The sequence below is a fragment of the Aspergillus saccharolyticus genome, assembly GCF_003184585.1.
Source record: "Aspergillus saccharolyticus JOP 1030-1 unplaced genomic scaffold BP01scaffold_5, whole genome shotgun sequence".
NCBI classification, from domain to species: domain Eukaryota; kingdom Fungi; phylum Ascomycota; class Eurotiomycetes; order Eurotiales; family Aspergillaceae; genus Aspergillus; species Aspergillus saccharolyticus.
Window position 1 is genome coordinate 111,066 of NW_020290615.1, and position 20,217 is coordinate 131,282.

The window sequence follows — 20,217 nt, forward strand, 5'->3', positions numbered from 1 at the left end:
ACTCGTAGGATGCGAGCATTATGATCTCATCCTCTGATGAGCAGGCGGATCCGCATGAGCTCTGAAAATGGTACTCTCATTCCCGCTGCAGGTTGAGTCAAATCATACCTATCGGCTTGTAAAGTGATTCGACTCCGCTTAGAAGTCAATCGTTACCCAAGCCGGAAGCACGGAGGAGAAACCGCACGATAGAAGTACACAGTATGGACAAGAGGAAGAACGAAGATCGGCCTTTTTGGTTTGTGGGGGATAATAGATCATCCAACCTTAGATACTGCCTACTTTGTACTGTAACCATAGTACAAAGTATGCGCAAGTAACCACAGGTAGGGAGTTATGACCTACTCTCCGTACATTCTCACCTTTTCTTCTTTCCAACACACAAGACTAGACCTAGAAGAATTAAAACTGCCCGTACCCAGCAACTACTTTTAGACACAGCCAAGCCCCGACAAGCCGTACGAGCACGAGATCATCTGACACTCCAAAGCCAAAAACCAAAACCAAAACACACAACCCGCAAACCTTTCCCCGAACTCCCGAACATTAAATATAACTTTCATGTCCCAGTGATGATGATATACTAGAGTTTCCCAAAACCCCCAGGGCTTCTACAATACTGTAACAAATTTAGTCACTACTCCAAACTCTTCGTACTTTTTTTTCCCTATACACTCGCCCAATTCATGCAACATCTGAGGTAATTTAGTGTAGATTATTCAAGTATTTCCTCCGCACAGGGATCGGGATGAATGTATTAGTACTGTACATACGGACTACAGCCCAGCACAGCACACAGCCTCCATACCTGCCTTCCCTCCCTACCGTAGCGACAGCGTTGCTCAGCAACTCACTCATTACACTACCTATCTACCTAGCTTAGCTTATAGGGAATGCTAAGTAAATACCGATTTCTAAGCACAAGAAGAGGTGAAGCAGAACCGTGAAAGAGAACCCTGAAGAAGTTAACCCATGGAAATTCTCCTCTCCCCAAAACCATGAGGGAGGGGGGAACAAAGACAGACCACCACCACCACCGCCACCATCCAGACTCCCCCCAAGAATCCTTTCCGTCTGCACACACACACACACACACACACACATACTTCACCTTTTCTCGGGATGAAATGCGTGAAATACACCTTAGACAGTGCATGGAGATGCAGTCCCCAGTGCTGCTATTGGCTTAAGTATTTACGGAAAAGCATTGTTTTGATGCCGTTGGCTTCCCCGCTGGTGCGTCTAGCTACATACTTACCACCTACTTAGAAATTGAGGACCAAGGGCAACTGAGAGTCCTACCTCCATAACTCCTTCAGGCTTTTTTTTTATCAGGATCTGGATAGCTCATTCAAGTTCAGTGGGTAGGATAGAGCAACGGCAGCCTTGCTGCCCGCCTGCCATTAATTATTGACAAAATGTATGGGTTGTAGGGTGACACGAGACCAGCCTAGTACGGTATACCCTACAGCAAGTACAGGTTAGGCACTTATACTATACCTATACAGTATAATCAATAAATAATGCCCTGGGAAATGGATGATGAAGACTGTTGTAGTTCTATGCAAACAACACCGTCAACCCTTCAACTTCACTCTCAGACCTATCCAACATCCATCCCATAGATCTCATCTACTGACCACACCAGAGGGAGGAGGAGGAGGAGGAGGAGGAGGAGGAGGTCCAAAAGACCGTGAATTCAGACACGGCCATCCAAAACTTCAACACCATTCAGAATCACCCCAAGCCCAGATCCCAATCCTCGACTCTACTGCACAAACCCACCAATATCAAATCTTGCCATATCAGACCACCCCGGAGATCAAAAAAAAATAAATAAATAAATAAATAAACAAGCAAACGGTAACACAAACAGATTCCACCATCAACCATCACCACCACGCCACCACAACGTACCGTAGTACGAAGGTGTTTGTTTTTGTACTGTTAGATCTTGTACAGAGTATACTCCGTACATGCAAGAATGCAAGACCATGACATGACATTCCTCTCTCTCTTTCTACACCATATCCAAGAGAAGTACCTCGGCCTAGACTCTTGATAGAACCACACTGCGCCGTGCACGTCCAGATTGGGGGGTTTTTTTTTTTCATCCTTCCCCCTCTCCTCTCCATACCCAACTCCATGCCCTGTCATACAGTACTCCAAAGTACAAGGCCTAGAACCCATTAATTCCCGAGCTTGGTACTGTACACAGTACATTGAAAGGACTCAGCAATCGGAAAAAGAATATGGAGATGAATAAAAGAATCAGATGGTCGAGCGTCCATAGGAGGTCTCTCTCGTCTCTATTCCTCCTGTTTCTACACCAGCTAGTCGGGTCCTACATTCTGCTATTTCCAGGGAATTTAAGAGAAAGTATAAGGTACAATACATGCTACCTGTTCCTGCGGTGGCTAGAATCAATGGTATGTAAAAGTCATTCAGCAAGTAAGTTCAGGAAGGATTGACTTTGGCCTTGGCCCACATCCTGCGAGAAATCACATGTGAGTGTGACCTGTTCTTGCAATATTGAGGTTACTGTACGCTAAGCTCTACTATTGTCTATGACAGGAATGATAACGGATAATGGGTGGCCATCAACCATGATGATAATGCATTGAGCCCGGCTGCTGAAGCCGTACTTCTGTTCGAGCTAAAGCCTATCTCCGCTTTCTCTTCCCTGTGGTTAGCCGGCTATACTATTTATTTTAAACCGTACAAGTTTTTTAACCGTACAAGCAGGACAATAGACACTAGAAGCATGCCGAGTGGCATACTGGTCCCTCGACCCTGTTGGACGAGCACCCATTAGTCAACAAATCGAGCTCACTCCGTAGATCCGCCTATGATATCAGCCGCTATCTTCTCTGCCAGCATGTCTAGCGCAAGCCCAAGTCAGTATGACGGCATACCCCTAAAGAATTGACTGAGAAGCCACATACAAACAACTGATTGGGGGTGTCCTGGGGGTAGGAGCGGAAACGCACTCGCGTCCACCACTCTCAACCCACTAACCCCAAACACTCTCGCTCGATTGTCCACGACTGCCATGGGATCGGAGCTGGTCCCCATCTTGCATGTGCAGGCAGCATGATAGATGGTCATGACGGTGTTTCGAATGACATCAAGGAGCTGATCGTCAGTCTGGAATTGATTGCCAGGGAAGTATTCGTCTCCAACCACAATAGGAGCAATGGCTCGAAATGCCTCACGAAGTCGTCGATATATGGCCACACAGACTTGTGCATCTGACTCTGTTGCAAGCCAGTTTGGGTTGATGATGGGGAGATCGTCTGTATCGCTAGAAGATATTGTGACGTTTCCGCGAGATGTGGATACGAGTAATATGCCTAGAATGGTAGCATATTGTGCGCCGTCTGTGGGCTGCCTGAAGAAAGGGTCCGCATAGTCACCTATGTAAAGGGCCGCGGAGAGATACTATGCTCACCAGCATCAGTAAGGGCAAACAATAGAATTCATGGAAGTGAAGAAATACCTCCGCTTCCGGCCAGGTGGGAGCGAACCACGATAGGTTCTGGTTTGTCTCGTCGGAAAAGCCTCCCCGCAAGTGCTCTGGAATCTTTTCAAACCCCATGTAATCGCCGCCTGGGTTCGTCAACAGTCCTCTTCGCTCAGTGGTGTATTGGCGAATTAGTTGTGCCAGATATCCAGGCCTCGTTGGGACACTAGCTAGAGTCTGCATTGCGACTCGATATGTAGGTCCGAACGTGATGTGGTCCCACATATTCTGTCCGACACCAGGGAGATTGACGATTTGCTGTATATCATGCTCGCCCAGAAGTTCCGCGGGCCCAATGCCCGATACCATCAGAAGTTGTGGACTATGAAATGTACCTGCCGAAACTATGATCTCGCGTGTGGCTTGTAGTGTATACATTGATGTCAAATGATCGGTCCGAACCACCACCCCTGTCGCTCTCTTAGTGGCGTCGAAGATAATTCTCTTAGCCATCGTTCTCGTATATAGCTTAACCTTGGATAGATCGTCATCACTCTGTCCAAAAGAGGCCTCTGAGCTGCTCCTGGTTCTATCAGACGAGCAGATGGTTAGGCTAGAATACTGAGCTCCGGATAACGTGCCCCTGTTAAAGTCGGGGGTCTCGACAACACCGATGGCATGCATCGCGCGCTGCATCCAACTCGAGAACGCAACGCTATCCAGGGGGTAAGACACCTGTAATGGCCCACCCTCGATGAAAGCAGCTGGGTCGTAGCCCGCCGAGGCATTGGGCGGACGTTCCGCATTATCTGGAGGTACGAAGGCGGGAGTACGCTGGAAGAAGGGAAGGACTCGGTCAAAGGTATAACTATTATCCTGAACGAGCTCAGCCCAGCGCTTCATCGTGCCAGTATCAGGCCTTGGATGGACCAATCATCAGTACGAAGACAATCAGTAGAGTCAATGAACTGACCGATTGTATATCATGAGGTTTTGTGCCGATCTGAGGCACAAAGTCAGACTGCTGCAAACAATTCGAGAGGGTTGAAGACATACGATCCCCCCACGCATTTGCCTCTGGCATAGTGTATATCACGATAGTTGGCACCGGGCACAGCTTTCGCAACAAGTTTCCAGTCAATGGGTGTCGCTGTCCGCACATCCGCCCCAGTACCGACGATGGCCATGCCAGGGATTTTTGCTAGCGGATAAGTTGTTTCGTAGAAGTCTCCAGCTTCGACAAGTGCGACTTTGTGTCCATTTTCAGCCAAGCGAGAGGCTATAGTCACCCCTGCAGTGCCGCCGCCAACGACAACATAGTCGAAGACAGCATTGATTCCGAAAGAGCCTTCGTCGACACGCCGCAGTTTTTCAGCATGGCTGTGAGCACCTGTGGCTGCGATATAAAGGTAAAGAAAGAGAGGTCCCAGAGGTAAGAGCATGCTGCGAGATTCCGAGGTTGTATGCCGTTTGCAATGGTATCAAACGATCGCAAGTTTTTCAGCCACAATGTAAGCAGTTGAATGAACATCTCAGGAATAGATAGAATTGAGAAGGCATACTTTCAAGCAAGAGCAGCCCAGTGAGCCGGCAATCTGCTCGAAACGGAAGGCCCACAGAGTATCCATAAAGCTCGGGAAATTATGGCAAGCGGTGACACAGTCCACTGTTCGTTCTGCTGTCATTCTTATGCCGAATGGCTGAGCAATCATCAGCCATTCTTAGAAGTCAGCTTGGCGAATAGGAGAACCCTGCACACCGGATGTTGAGAGACAGGGATGGATTTTCCTGTTTGTAACAATGGATGTCAAACGACCCCCATATGCTTCACATGACTTGGACATATTATCCACCAGCACAGCTACCACTACTGCCATCAACAGCTCTCCTCATCACCAACCACGACCACAATCAAGCCACGAGCACCGTCAAGCTCGACCTGACTTCTACTCTCCATTCCTATTCTAAACCATGCCAACCTCCACATTCTGGCAGGACTTCCCTGACTTTGAGCTCAAACCGGACGCTGCAATGATTGATGAGTTCAAGCGCCTGGCTGCCCAGCGGGGCTGGAAGGAAGGCTCAAAGACCTGGCGCAAGCGATGGAGTGCCTTCATCAACCTTGAGTACGACTGCGTCATTGGAGAGAGTCTCACAGACCTAGACAGCTGGCGCGAGCTGTGTGCGCTGCTGGATTTACAAGGGCCGTTCCCTTCCATCACGAAGTGTAGGCAGGTCAGACTGATTCCCCAATCTGTTGCAGGGCGGAGGCCTATGACAGGAAGTCGGTTCTTGTGGGCTGCATATATGGCAAAACCGGCTGAAACTGGTCACTGACCTCTGTAGGCGTTATCCACGGTCCATGTCAACATTGTTGATGTGATTAACTGTCGACGCCAGGGAACTAAACCAAAGAAGTTCAGCAGCGTGTCACAGCTCGCGAAGTATACCCATAAAACCGGACAGTTCTTCAAGAGAAACCTGGCCAAGCAGGACCAGTTGCTCAAGGTATTGTTGAGGAGACTAGTTTAGAGGCGCATCGAGGCTTTGTGACGCAGATAATCCTTCGCACAAGCATGCCAATCTGCTTGTTGGAGCAACAATGAATGAAGTAGAGTAAGTCTCTTATAGTCTCTCTGACAGTCTCTCAGTTAGTCTCTCAGTTAGTCTCTCGGATAGTCTCGTGGGAACCTGTGTGCTGATATACCCATAGGATGCCGAGAATGGCAGCGTTGGAATGGGCTCGATGTGCTTGGAATGGGCTCAATGTGGAGAGATGATGTGTAAGGAAACTTCCAACGGTATTCGTTTTTCTCTTTCGAGAACATGTCAAGACCTGCAGCGTGAAATAACCTAGAAAAATGCTAGTAAAGCTTGATCAGCACAAAGCATCAGTTCTCTGCATAGTGTCCAATAGTGATAACAATCATGGTCTTGTAGAGAGACCGGCCTGTATTCATGCATTAATAATTATAGACAGGGTACAATCCAAATCAAGCGATTTGCTGAGAATTCAACTTATATTACATAGACTCCGTGATATCTTTGTGAACCGACTCTTTCGGGCATTTACAACGCCTTCTTCTCTCCCTCCAGTCGCTCCCGCTCCACCACATATCCGACCGCGCGAGCAAGACCCTCGTCAACTGGGACGATTGGCCTGTACCCCAGACGATACTTCGCCTTGTCGCACGAGTAGTAGCGTGTCATGCACGAGTACCTCACCATACGTCTGGTCAACCGAGGAGTCTTGCCAAAGAGTCCAAGCACCGTCTCGGCAAGTGCGCCAATGGTTCCAAGAGCACCCTCCGGAAGTTCCCACACCTGATGAGGCTCCACCACCTTTCCGGTGAGAGCCCAGGCGGCGTGGGTCATGTCCCAAAAGTAGACGGGTGAATCATTGGTGATGTTGAAGGCTTCTCCGTCGACCCGTTCATGATCCAGCGGACCTCCCTGTCCGGCCTCGTAGCGTGCATGAGTCGCAAGCAAGCGGTATGCGGCGAGCGTGTGCGAGTAGGCAACGTTTCCCACGTAGGTGAAGTCGAACAGGTTGTTGTTGTCTCCCAGCTGCATCCGGAGGACGGTCGGGGAAGCCTTGGCGGCGTGTTCCAGGATCTTGAACGTGAAAGTTGTGTCCTTTTCGCCGTAGATACCAGCCGGGCGAACGGCACAGGTGACCATTCCAGAAGGCGAGGCACGGTTGTACTTCAAGGCAAGCTCTTCGGCGTCCGCCTATATACATCGATGATTTCATTAGCGAGGAGTGCAGGTGGCGCGGGGCATTCCAAGGGCGCAATAATACCTTAGTTTCCGAATAATACTCCTGTTGCAAGGGTCCCCTGATGAGAGGCCACTCTTCAGTCACATTGATCAGGTCACTCTGTGTATCGTGGACCACGGAACTGGAACTGGTGTAAACAAATGCTTTACACTTTCCACCCCAATCACCACGCTCGCCGCCCGCAACTTCCAGCAATGTCTTGGTTCCATCAACATTAACCTTGCGCAGCAACGGCTTGTTCCCTTCCAACACGTTAGGGGTAGCGGTGTGGATAACGACGTCCGGCTTAACGGCGCGGAAAACGGACAACATCGATTCGGCGGAGGTAATATCGCCATCGTAGTACTCGGCGCCTGGTAGACGATTGTGTGTTGTCCGGAGGTCAACCACGGAGACCTTTGCTATGCATCGAGGGTACCGATCACCGAGCTTGGGGTAGTCGAATCTGGCGTCTCCTTGCGGCTTGGGAAGTGCGACACTAGGATCGGATTCCGAGGGGAAATTGAGCAATTGATCAACAATGTGCCAACCCAGAAATCCACATCCTCCAACCACCAGGACATTGCCTAGTTCGAGGGTAGACCGTTTGGTACTCGACATGATGCAGTAGTGTCTAGCAGCAGCCGTAGAATGGATGATATGTGTGGGGTTGGGGGTGGGGGTGCGAGAAGGAAAGGAGAGCGAGGGAGACGAGGGAACAATTGACTTGGGGACGGCAGGACGGGCGTGGATCGGATTCCGCCTCCAGAATCTCCGGATCCAAAAAGCTCGGGCCTTCCCGCCGCAAAAGCCAGTGTGGCCTGGTCGAGTTATCGTATACAAATGAGTCTGTAGGAAGATTCGTGGTTTTCTCAGGTACAATTCTTAAAACTTCATCGCTTCATGTATCCAGTCTCGCTTTTAGGAAAAAAGATCCTCATGCAGGTGACCCTTCGTAAGCCCATAAGATAATCAGCTAAGTGAAGCGCATACTTCCCAGCATCTTTTTCCAAACCTACGCCACAAACACCTTTTCGTCTGGCAATGCACGAACGTCGAAACTCGTTTCTCTGCCACTCCACTTCACTTCAACAAGCGCGCAGGTCCTGATAGCACAGCATAAATAGAGACGCCACAAACTTGGAGGTCAAGATAGTAGATCCCTCGATCGAAGAGTAGGATCTGCCCGAGATGTCGAGTGCGTCGCGTCCGTTCACCGTCACGCAAGCCAGGAATGAGGAAGTATTGTCGCTGGCTTACCTACTCCAAGGTTTTCTCAACTGAGCGCCTCAACTGCCGGCTGTATCTCTTCCGATTCTCCGGCGTGCCCCAGAACAATCGGAAAGCTTCGGGGTTCACTGTGGTACGCGGGTCATAAGGCGGGTTTTCTTCCTCCAGGGCTGCCACAATCCCTTCGATGTGGTACCGCATCTCCTCCGACCGATGTGGAATATAACACAAGACGCCATCTTGACTTACACGGACATGGAAAAAAGAAGTCTTCAAGGACACTCGCGGCTGTACCTCTGGGAATTTCGGGCTCAAAAATATGTCGATTTCGAAGATGCCGCCATCTAGATGCGTCATGGGCTTGCCAAAGTAGGTAAGCTTCCACAAGAAGGGGTTCTCGTTAACCAAGTTCAAATCGATGGCGAAATTCTTCTGGTTTTTGATACTCTCCAAAATCTGTTCATACTGGCGCTGTAAGCTCACTGCAATACCCAACTCCTGCTCTTTAGCTACTAGCCCTTCGGCAGCCCAGCTGGAGGTCTCCTCGATGATTCTCGCTTTGATTGCCGTTAATCGCTGTTTCAACTCTGCGTAATCGAAGTGGCCATTCATCGCATTGTTACTCTGTTCGAAGGGCATCCTTGTAAACTTTTGTTTTCCCGGGGTTTCCAGCATCGCAGCATCGATTGACTGCATGTACGAATCAAAGTACCACATAAAACGTCTCTTGCGCAAATCGACAAATGGTACGGGAGAAGGCTTGTCGTCCTCTAACAGTTCCCGTTCCTCGTTATCACTCAGTGAAGCATTCGCCTCGCTTGCAGGGGTGATGCCCAAGGAGGCTTCCAGCGGCTCAATTACCGCAAGTCGAAGGGTCTCGTGGCGGATCTTCAATTCCATTAGAGCTCTACCGGCGCTAGAATGGTCTGAGGCAGTAAGAGATTCACCTTTGCAGTATACTGTTCTGAATTTCGTTTATCGTGTTCCGACGTTGCGTCCGCATAACCGGGTTCGTTTTCGTAGGGGTTGGAGGACATCAAGCTCTGTATTGAGATTAAAATGGACTCGAGCCCCTGTGCAGACGACCACTGTTCTCCACGTGTTCCACGCCATGTACTGCGAGGACATAATTAGCCAAGCCTTGCGTCACTGGCAAGTCGAGTGTGTCACCCTAGGATCGATCTAAAGCCACCTGTCAGTACTCACGAACGTCGTGCAGCCGCCAGAGTAGACATACAAGCAAACTTTGCCAGTGGCATAAATATTGGGGTTGAATCGACAACGGCCGCCGTTTGTTGTCATTGCAAGGACTTGAGGAGGATTGGTTGGGTAGTCTGCGACATGTCAAAAGTTACTATAGTCTAAGGGAGGCAATCTTCCTGACCTTTTCCGAATTTGATGGAGAACTAGACGGTCAGGACATGATTAGCCAGAAAAGCAAGGCACAAGACAGGTGCTGAAGGCTGACCTCAAAGAAACCAAATTGGTAAGGGGTATCTGGAGGCCCGAGAATGAGAGCATTTACATTGCGGATATCGGAATCTTCGTAATGTACAGCTAGAGCTATATGGAAACCAGAAACAGCTCTTATTAGCAAATTCTCATTTTCGTGAGTACCTTTATCCATCCTAACGCCCCTGTGGCCGTGGGGTGACGGGGTACCCACAAAGGTCTGTGCCTTGTTGAAACTGTCTGATTTCCTTTGATGACCAGAAAATCCCATCAGTCAAGCGACTTAGCCAACATGCAAGGAATTACTATACCCTGGTAAGACGTAGGATTGCCTGGTTCGCCATTCTGACAGGGAGATGAAGCACGTTTGGAGCGATCAGTGATCTTGTTGGTGGAGCAAGAGGAACGTTGAAGCAAGCGGACGTGCGCTCCGATGATCGATGTTTTAGCGAGCGCGTGGGGGAGATTAGTTGTAGGGATTGGGCTGAGGGGTCACGAAACAGCCTGAAGGGAATGAGAAGCAGGGGTGAGATCATAATATAGTCCTAGCGTTGAGACAAGCCTCTCCAGCACAAGTGAAGAGTTGACGGGAAAGGTCCCAGGGGAGACGCGCATAGTTAGTGAATGACACCGAGTTATAGTTGATGGATAGATGAGAGTGCAGCTTGCTCTGCCGGGCGGGATAGAGATGACTGGTAGGCACCATAAAAGAGCTCGACGGGTGCCTGCCCCGAAGAACAAAGACTGAAGACCTCAACGTAGTAGGACCTGAGCTCTGGCATGCTCTCATGATTCAGTAAGTCCCAAGAGTACAGGGTTCTGCATCCTCTTTTTGAAGGCAGAGCTATGGCACTTCAGCTTATCATCATCACCGAGGTATATTCCTTTCACCGCCCAACAAGCGACTACGTACATCCTTGACTCTTCGACTCTTTTCAGCTTCATTTTCGTGACAGATGTTCACAAGAGATGCAGTCCCCAAGAAGGAAGTGCAATGAAATAAGAACGAATCAAAGGGACTTTGATCGCCCTTATTCTCATTATGATTGAGGGGTCACCACTACTAATGATCTTATGCTGTGAATCGTGCGGTATAGCTGAATATTGTGATGCTGTAGGGTTGTAACTATATATCTGCGGCTTTGATTGCCACTAGTGAGAACACACAGCATTTAGTAATTGATTCGGTAGTAAAGACAGCAAGTTCTGCAACGAAAATAGTAATCTTCGGAGCTCATCTTGATCTATAAAGGTAGGATGTTCTATGTGACTTATTGTATATGGCCTCAACGAGATGTTTGTTATGGCGTCTTCACTTTAGGAAATGCTGTAATCTACCTACTCCATTCAATCTACTACTTGTTCTCTATTCGATTGAAAACAGAAAGCCGTCATTAGAATACTAACTGAGTGACATGCAGATTACCATATTTAAATTGAGGGGTACCGTCTTGAAAGATGCGTGGTGCCTGTGGGCGGAAATGAGGTACGGAAAGTAGAGAGGAGGTTAGAGAAGGAGCGCATTGCGCAAGTGGAATGACACGATAAGAAGATATTTGTGAGCGGCCGGGAAGCTAGACATGAATCAAACCAAATTCTAAATCGAGGGGTTCCACAAGGCAACTTGAAGCTCTGGAGCATAGTCTGCAATTTACCAGTCACTGAGTAGACAGGTTTTGTTCAACCCTGCAAGCAGCAGAATATAGGGGTAATTTGCCAAGGATTATTATTGTGCACTTTCGAATGAAGGCTAAAGATAGGATCCAGGACTATAGGTAGATATTCAGTCTCCACTTTGGCCAGAGATTACAGGGTCTGTTTCTGCCTGAACAATCTTTGCAATGGGCTATTTTTGGCGTGCCAGGGCTTTTTTTAGCCAACAGAACTAATGAACATCTAATGCGTTTGTGTCGTTTGTCTGTCCACGACGAAGCTTAAATGATTCTTTAAATGCTAACCATCCATGGATTTGTGTTGATGTTGGATCCTCTCCAATCAACCGGCTGGTGAACTGCTGCATTTCTGCCACAGCCACTTTCCAACCCCACAAACTGTTGTTGTGTTCTGGAACCATTGCCGGGTAGAGTAATGGATACACAACGCGGGATAGGGGATTTTCCCATCACGGGCGGTGAATAAGGCGGTGGATTGATTCACGTGACCGTGTCCTAGTGGGCAAAGCCGCCCAGCAATAATATGAGAGGGAGTGGCATAGGGGGGAGGGAGGGGAGAGGGAAAGAAGAGAGGGGAGGAGGGCAGAGCGACAAAGTGCCCAGCAGCAAGCAAGCAAGCAACAACACCCACCCTCCTCCAAACACGCGATTCCCTCTCCTCCCTCCTATTCTCTCGGTTCAGGGTCCCAGAGACCGGAACTCGACTCGATTTCGCTTCTTTTTCCTGATCCCTCAAATTTCTCTCGTTTTTCTCTGGGCTCTGGCGGTCCCTTCCCAAACCACACCTTGTCGAAAGGGATTAGGAATGGTTGTGATTCCCGACAGCGTACTCCGCCGCTTGTTGGTCTCACTCTGAGCTTCAACCCTTTCTCCATTCCGCTTCTCTCGACGAACAGTCGCTTGCGCAACTTAGATCCTCTTTACCTCAATAGTTCTGCCCATTCGCCTGTTTCTCCGGTCGCAAATTCCTCTTCTATTTGCTGGAGTCTGCGCCCTGTCTTTAGTTGTTTTACCAGTTTCCCCGCAAGTCCCATCTACATGGCGTGAGGTGTGTTGCTACGGAAAAGGTCGCCAACTCCCTTACCAACCCCGCGCACCAGACTTCGGAAGATTCCTCCAGAAGCTGACACCGCAGACAGTGAAGATCAACAGTATCTACTTCAGAGCGATCTTGACGATTAGTGCCTTTGCAGCAAATAGATAATACGCCCATCACCCTGTGGTTTCCCACCCCCTCCCGTGACTTAACTGCTTCTACTCCACCATAGCGGCCGTGCCGTCTACCTCGAGATAGTCCACAACGCTCGACTGCGGATTCTCATTTGTTCAATCAATTCAAATCAACAGGCATAGTTCTCGACGAACATGCCTCCCGGCGACGTTCCTTTGCCGGACAGCCTCGTGCCGGGCAACGGGGCTGTCCGCCCTAAGCTCAATACCAGTGGATATGGCGGTGGTAGTTTTCAGTCGCAAACTCCGACATCTCCTGCAGACAGTAACATTGCCTTTGACTCGCCTCGCACAAGGACAGGAGGATGGAACGGGTCCAACAACAGCCCGGTCGATGGAGCACAGAACCCAGACGGTCGAATGAGCCGGCGTTTGGAGTCCGGTCACCCTGGCTCTCGAGATCCGTCCACTCCACGAGATCGTAATGGCTATTACGATAGACCAACACCACGAGAGAGATCCCGCCCCAATGGTCGACCACCCACAAAGTCCCCTGGCAGCTCGTCGCGTATTTGCAAAAAGTGCGGGGAACCGCTCACGGGCCAATTCGTACGCGCTCTGCTTGCAACATACCATCTTGAGTGTTTCAAATGTGAGGTAAGTGTATCATAATCAAGAAATGGCGGCTGTCCACGTATTGACGCCTCTGGGTTTAGGACTGTGGTCAAATAGTGGCATCTAAGTTCTTTCCTGTGGATGCTGAAGATGGCAACGGGCAATACCCCCTATGCGAGACGGACTACTTTCGGCGTCTCGACCTTCTCTGTCACGAATGCGGTGGTGCTCTTCGTGGTTCATATATTACGGCATTGGAACGCAAGTATCACATCGAGCACTTCACATGTTCTGTCTGCCCCACTGTGTTTGGCGCGCAAGACTCCTACTATGAACACGAGGGTAAAGTGTACTGCCATTTCCACTATTCGACACAATTCGCTCAGCGCTGTCACGGATGTCACACGGCAATCCTCAAGCAATTCGTCGAAATCTTTCGAAATGGTCAGAATCAGCATTGGCACCCTGAATGTTATATGATCCACAAATTCTGGAACGTGCGACTATCCCCGACCGGGCAAGTCCTGGAGTCGCCTGAAGCGGATCTAGACGCCACTGACGAGGAACGTAACAGAGTACGAGAAGAGGAAGATGTCATGGAGGAGAAGGTCTACAGGATATGGAGCATACTGTCCAGTTTTGAGGAATCATCTGCTGCATGCATTTCGGATATGCTTCTTCATGTCAGCAATGGCACCTATGTTGATGGCGTATTTGTTGCCAAGAAGTTCATCGGGCACGTTGATGTCCTCTTTTCTGCCATTGACCAGCTTGCCACCAACATCAAGACTCAAGGCATGAAAGGTAAGCAAGTGATATGCTCTCACCTCAACCTTGCCAAAGAAGCTTGATAACTGATACCACATTAGACTTGGCTTATGGGCGTGAGGCAAAACTTCTGTGTAAGAAGATCGTTGCTTTCTTTGCATTACTCTCGAAGACTCAGGAGGCTGGCGTGCGTAAACTGGGCGTCACGCAGGAACTTCTCTCATTGGTCACTGGACTTGCTCATTACCTCAAGCTTCTTATTCGTATCGGACTACAGGGGGCCCTTAAACTTGAGAGAGAAAAGCAAACACCTGAAGGTCTTCACCATTTTCTCGACCACTTGGGAGATCTAGAAGCACTCAGGCCTCTCGACGAAGAGGAAACCACTGCAGACTTGATGGTTGGTGTAGACGTCCTCGCTGATCAGCTATCTGACTGTTGTGCATCTTGCAAAGAACCGATTGACGATGAATGTGTCATGCTGGGCGATCACAGGTGGCATATGAAGCCGCCACACTTCTCGTGTACATCTTGTCAGAAGGATCTAACGAGCACCATTCAAGACTCGTTGTACAATTCGAAGGAAAAGCGGGCTTATTGCAACGACTGCGTCACCAAGAATGGACTGAACCAGGAGACCCAAGGAGGCTTTGTTCATGTGACTAAACTCCAGCAGTTTATCTTCCTTTTGAGAGTTGCTCTTGCGCGACTCTTGGCCGTCCTACGAGCTGGAGGAACATTCTCTGGTAGGTCACGACGACAGATCAATTCGACACCTTCATAGAGATATAGAAATACTTACCGTTCAATAGACGATCTAGGTCCACAAAGCGGCGGCGATAATGGTCGAATTCCACCCGGGGGTGAAATGCGCAGGTCAGGCACAAGAGCGAAATCCTATGCAAATGCTCTCAAAGATAACCCCGAAGGTTCATCGCTCGAACAGACAGTTGGCGAAATGCGACGTCTGCGATCAATCCGAAACGAGCGTACTCTGTCGACAACCTACAGGAAGGCTCGAGCGTCTAGAATAATCGATGGGCCCGAAGGTCGAAGCGTGCGGCCAGGGTCATCCGGTGGCGAAGCCTCGGATCCACGGGGCCATGGATTTCAGATTGTAGAGGAAAAAGATGCCAACGGAGAGACGGTCACTGAGCTGACGTTTGGCAATCAGGACGCATTGACTTTGGATGATATTCCCAGAATCGTTGCGGCTGAGCAAGCCAAGGAACAGCGGCCTAATGCTTACAAGCATGCCGGCACCAAGCTTGTTGGCACCACCGAGCCTCTTCCGAAGTATAATTATGGCCATCAGCGTGGCGTTTCGGGTGCAGGCTTAGAGCAGCATCTGATGGAGCAGGCAGGGCGGACCAAGAAGTACTTCTCCGAACTTTCTGCCCTGGAGTACTTCATTGTTCGACACGTTGCGGTCCTGTCCATGGAGCCATTGCTTGACGGGAGCTTCACTCTGGAAGAGCTTCTTTCGCTGATCGAGTCACGCAAACCCACTATCTGGAATATCTTTGGCCGCGCTTTCAATAAAGAGGCCAAGAAAGGTGGGAAGAAGAAGGGTGTCTTCGGCGTCAGTCTTGACTTCCTTGTCGAGAAAGAAGGTACCGAGTCTAGTCACGGTGTTGGCCCTGGAGCGCTTCGCATTCCTGCTCTCGTTGATGATGCCGTCTCCGCGATGCGTCAAATGGACATGTCTGTAGAGGGTGTCTTCCGAAAGAATGGCAACATCAGGCGCCTGAAGGAACTTACCGAAATGATTGATAACAGGTATGAGCAGGTAGATCTCACAAAGGAGAACCCGGTCCAGATTGCGGCCCTTCTCAAGAAGTTCCTTCGTGAGATGCCAGATCCACTCATGACTTTCAAGCTGCATCGCTTATTTGTGGTATCTCAGAGTAAGTTCAATGACACTTGAACTCAATGTTCGGTTTATTAACATCGTCCCAGAGATCTCCGACCCTGAGAAACAAAAGCGGCTCTTACATCTCACCTGTTGCTTGCTGCCCAAGGCTCATCGTGATACCATGGAAGTTCTGTTCGCGTTTCTCAACTGGACTTCTTCTTTTTCGCATGTCGATGAGGAATCTGGGAGCAAGATGGACATTCATAACTTGGCAACCGTGATCACTCCGAATATCCTTTATCCTAACACCAAAGCAAGCACCGTAGACGAAAGTTTCCTGGCAATCGAGGCTGTCAACTGTCTGATAACCTACAATGATACTATGTGCGAGGTATGTCATTTCACTTCTAGTATCGGATGATTAGATTTTAACATTTTCTCAGATTCCGGAAGATCTGCAATCGGTGCTCAGCGACCCAACCTTCTTCAAGGAGAACAGCGAAGTGACCACCAAGGACATTCTGAGGCGGTACGGTGATATCGCACGGGGTAGTTTCTCTCAGAAGCCTATCAATGGCGGTGAAACTGTGACAATTACGAATTCTACCCGCGGAGCAAACATTCCTACCTCTGCACGCATTGAGACGGACGTCTCCCAAGATGCAGCTTGGCAGGCACAGAGCTCAGTTCGCCATGTTCAAAGCCCTGGAGGACTTGGCCACTCCACAAACACCACTTCGACGACTGGGCTGGACCTCGGGCCTGGATCGGCAACTGATTACCGTGAGCGAAGCACGAGTAATAGCAGCCAGCAAAACCCTATTCAACCTGATGGACAAGGCCAGCAGTTGCCTTACCGGCCTCGTCCAGGCGCAGGGCCTATGGGCGTTGCTGGCTAGACGACAGCTGGCCTTTATCTTCGGCGGTGACAAAACATCGTCGCTTTTCTGCATAGTCTCAAAGATATTTCTCTGATACATTAATCGCCGATATCTCGTTTGAGCTCCAAAGAATGCTCTTGGCGTATGACTGGGCCGTTCAGCGTTCCTTCGAAATAACATGGTTGGATGGAGTTTCTTTCACCTTTTGAATTGAGATGGTTATCGAAGTTTGCTAAACACTCGGTTCGAAGACTCTCTTGGCGGATGGTTGTTCTTTTCTTCTTATCTTGCCTTTTTGTGCTCTGGCAACTTGAAGCGCATTTGCATTGGCCGTGGGTCCCAGTATGACTCACTGAGCTCTTAATTTGCTATCTAATTCGATGGGCTGGCTACGGAGCTCGCGTCAGTCTCGTGACTTTGTTAGGTTCAAATTCTGGGAGACTTGGGTGTCACTCTGGTCCCATCATTTCCATCTTATTCCTTTTTTCTCTTTGCTCGCCCCGTTGTTATTGCAAAACTTTGCTTTGCAGCCATTTGCGTTATTACAGCCCGAGGCCCAGAGTGAACGATGCCAGGGGCATTTTCTTTTCTCTCTTTTTCTCCGATTGCTTTTCCTCTCTGCGTTGTTCTACACCATGGGGTTTCGACATCCAGCGACTTATCAACTTCCATTCACAGCGTGTGAGCATACTCTGCGTGAGATGGAAAGAGGTGGCAAAAATGTTTCTCTTTCGCATCCGAAACTTTCTACTTTACTTCTTTCCCCTAGGCAGTTCCCGAACAACTGCCGAAGATACCTGTGCCGAGTCATATGATATTCTCTTTTCTTTTTCTTGACTTCTCTCTACCCTTTTTCAAGCCCCCATTCTTCCCCCACTCCTCCCAGTTCCAAACCATACCACCTACCTCTCCCAGCTGATATCCCGACTTGTTTGAGTCTTGGTCTTTTCTTCATCAGCATCCCTGTGATGCATATTTTATCTTCTTCTCTTCCCCTTTCTTCCCTCTTTTTTTTCCCTTTTCTCATTCAGCCCCCGCCTGCCCTCACAAAAGAAAAAGAGGTGTAATTTATCAGCGACTATGAATGAAAGACATTATCATAGTGATTGTCTCTTTGATGAGCTTGACAAACTTGCGGCGTAGAACCTGTATTTGGAGCGTGATCTGAAAAATCCAAGAGATTTGGTTGAAGTGTAAAGAGTGCCGCCCCCCGCCCCCCCTCATCCCTTCGCCTTGTGGGCATTCAACAAGGCTACCCATAGCAGGAAGATGGGACTACTAGGTACAGGACAGTGTCTGGTGTTATATGTAGGGTGAAGGGCCATTCATTCCTGTAATGCGGTGACCGACTCTTCGTACCGTACCTGCCTACTTTTGTATAGATGAATATGAGACCTCTGGATGGTCCCGAGGCCCCTGGTTTTACCCGCGATGGTAAGTGATATTGAATCTTTCTCCGTAGTCGGATGGCCTCTCGCTCCCAAAACATACGGTAAGTACGCAACCAGATGTTAGTTGAGGGCACTCTCGAAGACACTCCTCAACGACTTCACTTCTTTAATGCTCGAATCGAAGAATGCAGAGAAGCTAATGTTGAGTGCGCAAACGATCAATTCAAAATAAAAGAATAACACTTGAAAAGATTTCAGGTTCAGATACCGAAGAACGCCTTTCCCCATTCAATTCCCACAAAGCACCCCCTAACCCCATGGCATGAATTTCAGATGGATGACGGAAAAACACCGCGCGGAACTCCAAAAGCATACAGAAAGCAAACTAGAGCCTAAGGTATAAACAAGCTAAATAATACTGACGTGGTTACCAGACAAGGTGACTAAAAAAAGGGTCGTGGTCATATCATGCTCTCTTGCGAAGGACCCTCCGGCCGGCTGTTGGTGCGGCTTCTCCGCCGGCCGCGGTGGTGGCGCGCTTGGCTGTTGCTGTTGCTGATGCGGCGTTGCGCTTGGCTGCGACTGTAGCGGAGGCTTGGCTGCGGGGGCCGGTAGTCTTCCTGGCAGCAGTGGAGGAGGTAGAGGTGGCACTCTTCTTGGAGCCCGTTGTGGTGGTAGTGGTAGTGAGGATTGGCTTACTGACGGCAACGGTTGTGCCCGATGAAGCGGACGAGGAGACACTACCGCGGCGGTCGGCGTGGCGGGTTGCGGGTCTGGGTAAGGGCGAGCGCAGGGTCTTGCTTGTCGTTGTCGTGGCGGCGCGACTAGCCGGACGTCTGGTGGCCGCCTGCGACGAGGGCCGGACGACGGATGTCGAGGGCGCGGGGCCGCGGACGGACCGCAAGCCGGGCATGCTGGCGGAGGTGCCCTTCAGCGGACTGGAGGGTTTCAGGGGCGACATGGGTCGGGAGAGGTAGGAGGTCACATTGGTGGATTTCTCGGGCGAGGCGCGCAGCGGCGACTGGGGGTATGTGCGCGAGTTGGAGGTCTTGGGCGACAGAATCCGGTAGTCATTGGCGCCTCGCATTTCCTGGGAGACCACCCGCGAGGTGCCGGCCGCGGCACCGGGTTTGGCCCGTCTTTTGGGGTTCTTGAGCACGTCGAGGGACTCGCCGTCGGCAGGCGCGTTCTCCTTATCCGAGTAGATGCCTTCGTGACTAGTGTGAAACAGGGTCAGCGAGCAGAACGGCCTACATGAATTCCTAAGAGTTCAAGATGAATACTGTGGTGTTCTCGTCCGTACCTCTGCTTGCGAACCCTGCGGGCGCTGGAGCTTGCCTTGTGCAGTTTGGGGCTGATGGAGATGGCGGCAAAATTCCGGGATGCTTTGGCTGGGCTGAGCAGCTTGCGCGGGGATGTGTTTTCTTGGTGTGCTCGCATGTGCTTTTCTAGCAGTTCGCCCATGTTGGCCTTGCGTAGCGCAATGGGGATTCGATTGATACGTCGCTCGATCCGAGCGCGGAGGTCATGGGCTTGCAGAGCATATTGAGCACGGAGTTTGCGGGCGCGTTCGGTGACTGCGACGGCGGTTAGCACACGCACATTTGAGGATGACGACCACACAATATTGGGTCAGGAGGAGCCGTACTTTCGAGCTGAAGGTTATCTATCAGAGCCTGTTTCTGGTTGCGGGTGATGCGAAGCTTCTTCTTAGGTGGACTGTTGGTGGGAGTGATGGCTTCCTCAATGCGGGACGCGTCCTCGGGGGACTTGCGTTTGGAGGCAAGGGACGCCATTGAGGCTGGAATCAGATTGCTGGTGGTCGCCCGGGCTGGAGATGTGCACAATTTTGTTGAATGGGTGTCACAATGGCTGAATCAAAGGCATTAACGTAGTGATGTTGCGAATCTGGTGATTAGTCGGAGGGCTGTTTGATTTGAAGGGAGGGAAGCGGAAGAG

The 20,217-nt window shown here is 50.0% G+C and overlaps 7 protein-coding genes across 7 annotated transcripts; 3 read left to right on the forward strand and 4 right to left on the reverse strand.

Moving 5' to 3' along the window:
• The first annotated feature begins 1,387 nt into the window (after nt 1-1,387).
• On the forward strand, nt 1,388-1,891 carry BP01DRAFT_174360 (uncharacterized protein). The gene has a single exon (XM_025570807.1). The coding sequence runs from the start codon at nt 1,540-1,542 to the stop codon at nt 1,834-1,836; it is 297 nt and encodes a 98-aa protein (XP_025433983.1). The 5' UTR covers nt 1,388-1,539; the 3' UTR covers nt 1,837-1,891.
• A 1,007-nt stretch (nt 1,892-2,898) lies between these two features.
• BP01DRAFT_290407 (GMC family oxidoreductase) lies at nt 2,899-4,905 on the reverse strand (the record flags this gene model as incomplete). The annotated part of the gene is made up of 4 exons (XM_025571609.1): nt 2,899-3,441; nt 3,500-4,382; nt 4,437-4,466; nt 4,520-4,905. The coding sequence occupies 4 exons, from the start codon at nt 4,903-4,905 to the stop codon at nt 2,899-2,901; spliced, it is 1,842 nt and encodes a 613-aa protein (XP_025433984.1).
• A 529-nt stretch (nt 4,906-5,434) lies between these two features.
• On the forward strand, nt 5,435-6,250 carry BP01DRAFT_363190 (uncharacterized protein; the record flags this gene model as incomplete). Its single annotated transcript, XM_025576258.1, has 4 exons — nt 5,435-5,698; nt 5,810-5,971; nt 6,079; nt 6,177-6,250. 4 exons carry the CDS (start codon nt 5,435-5,437, stop codon nt 6,248-6,250), a joined length of 501 nt encoding a protein of 166 aa, XP_025433985.1.
• A 121-nt stretch (nt 6,251-6,371) lies between these two features.
• Nucleotides 6,372-7,950, reverse strand: BP01DRAFT_353896 (C-3 sterol dehydrogenase/C-4 decarboxylase). The gene is made up of 2 exons (XM_025574293.1): nt 7,266-7,950; nt 6,372-7,195 (listed from the first exon to the last, which is right to left on the reverse strand). The coding sequence occupies exons 1-2, from the start codon at nt 7,842-7,844 to the stop codon at nt 6,533-6,535; spliced, it is 1,242 nt and encodes a 413-aa protein (XP_025433986.1). The 5' UTR covers nt 7,845-7,950; the 3' UTR covers nt 6,372-6,532.
• Nucleotides 7,951-8,483: 533 nt separating this feature from the next.
• On the reverse strand, nt 8,484-10,249 carry BP01DRAFT_371641 (ubiquitin-conjugating enzyme E2; the record flags this gene model as incomplete). Its single annotated transcript, XM_025576678.1, has 7 exons — nt 8,484-9,341; nt 9,401-9,569; nt 9,691-9,787; nt 9,838-9,859; nt 9,922-10,016; nt 10,120-10,153; nt 10,217-10,249. The coding sequence occupies 7 exons, from the start codon at nt 10,247-10,249 to the stop codon at nt 8,484-8,486; spliced, it is 1,308 nt and encodes a 435-aa protein (XP_025433987.1).
• A 2,476-nt stretch (nt 10,250-12,725) lies between these two features.
• On the forward strand, nt 12,726-17,066 carry BP01DRAFT_174516 (GTPase-activating protein LRG1). The gene is made up of 6 exons (XM_025570810.1): nt 12,726-13,405; nt 13,465-14,167; nt 14,233-14,877; nt 14,944-16,038; nt 16,091-16,377; nt 16,430-17,066. The coding sequence occupies exons 1-6, from the start codon at nt 12,944-12,946 to the stop codon at nt 16,883-16,885; spliced, it is 3,648 nt and encodes a 1,215-aa protein (XP_025433988.1). The 5' UTR covers nt 12,726-12,943; the 3' UTR covers nt 16,886-17,066.
• A 1,235-nt stretch (nt 17,067-18,301) lies between these two features.
• On the reverse strand, nt 18,302-20,215 carry BP01DRAFT_353898 (uncharacterized protein). Its single transcript, XM_025574294.1, has 3 exons — nt 19,907-20,215; nt 19,562-19,835; nt 18,302-19,475 (listed from the first exon to the last, which is right to left on the reverse strand). The coding sequence occupies exons 1-3, from the start codon at nt 20,052-20,054 to the stop codon at nt 18,725-18,727; spliced, it is 1,173 nt and encodes a 390-aa protein (XP_025433989.1). The 5' UTR covers nt 20,055-20,215; the 3' UTR covers nt 18,302-18,724.
• Nucleotides 20,216-20,217: the final 2 nt, after the last annotated feature.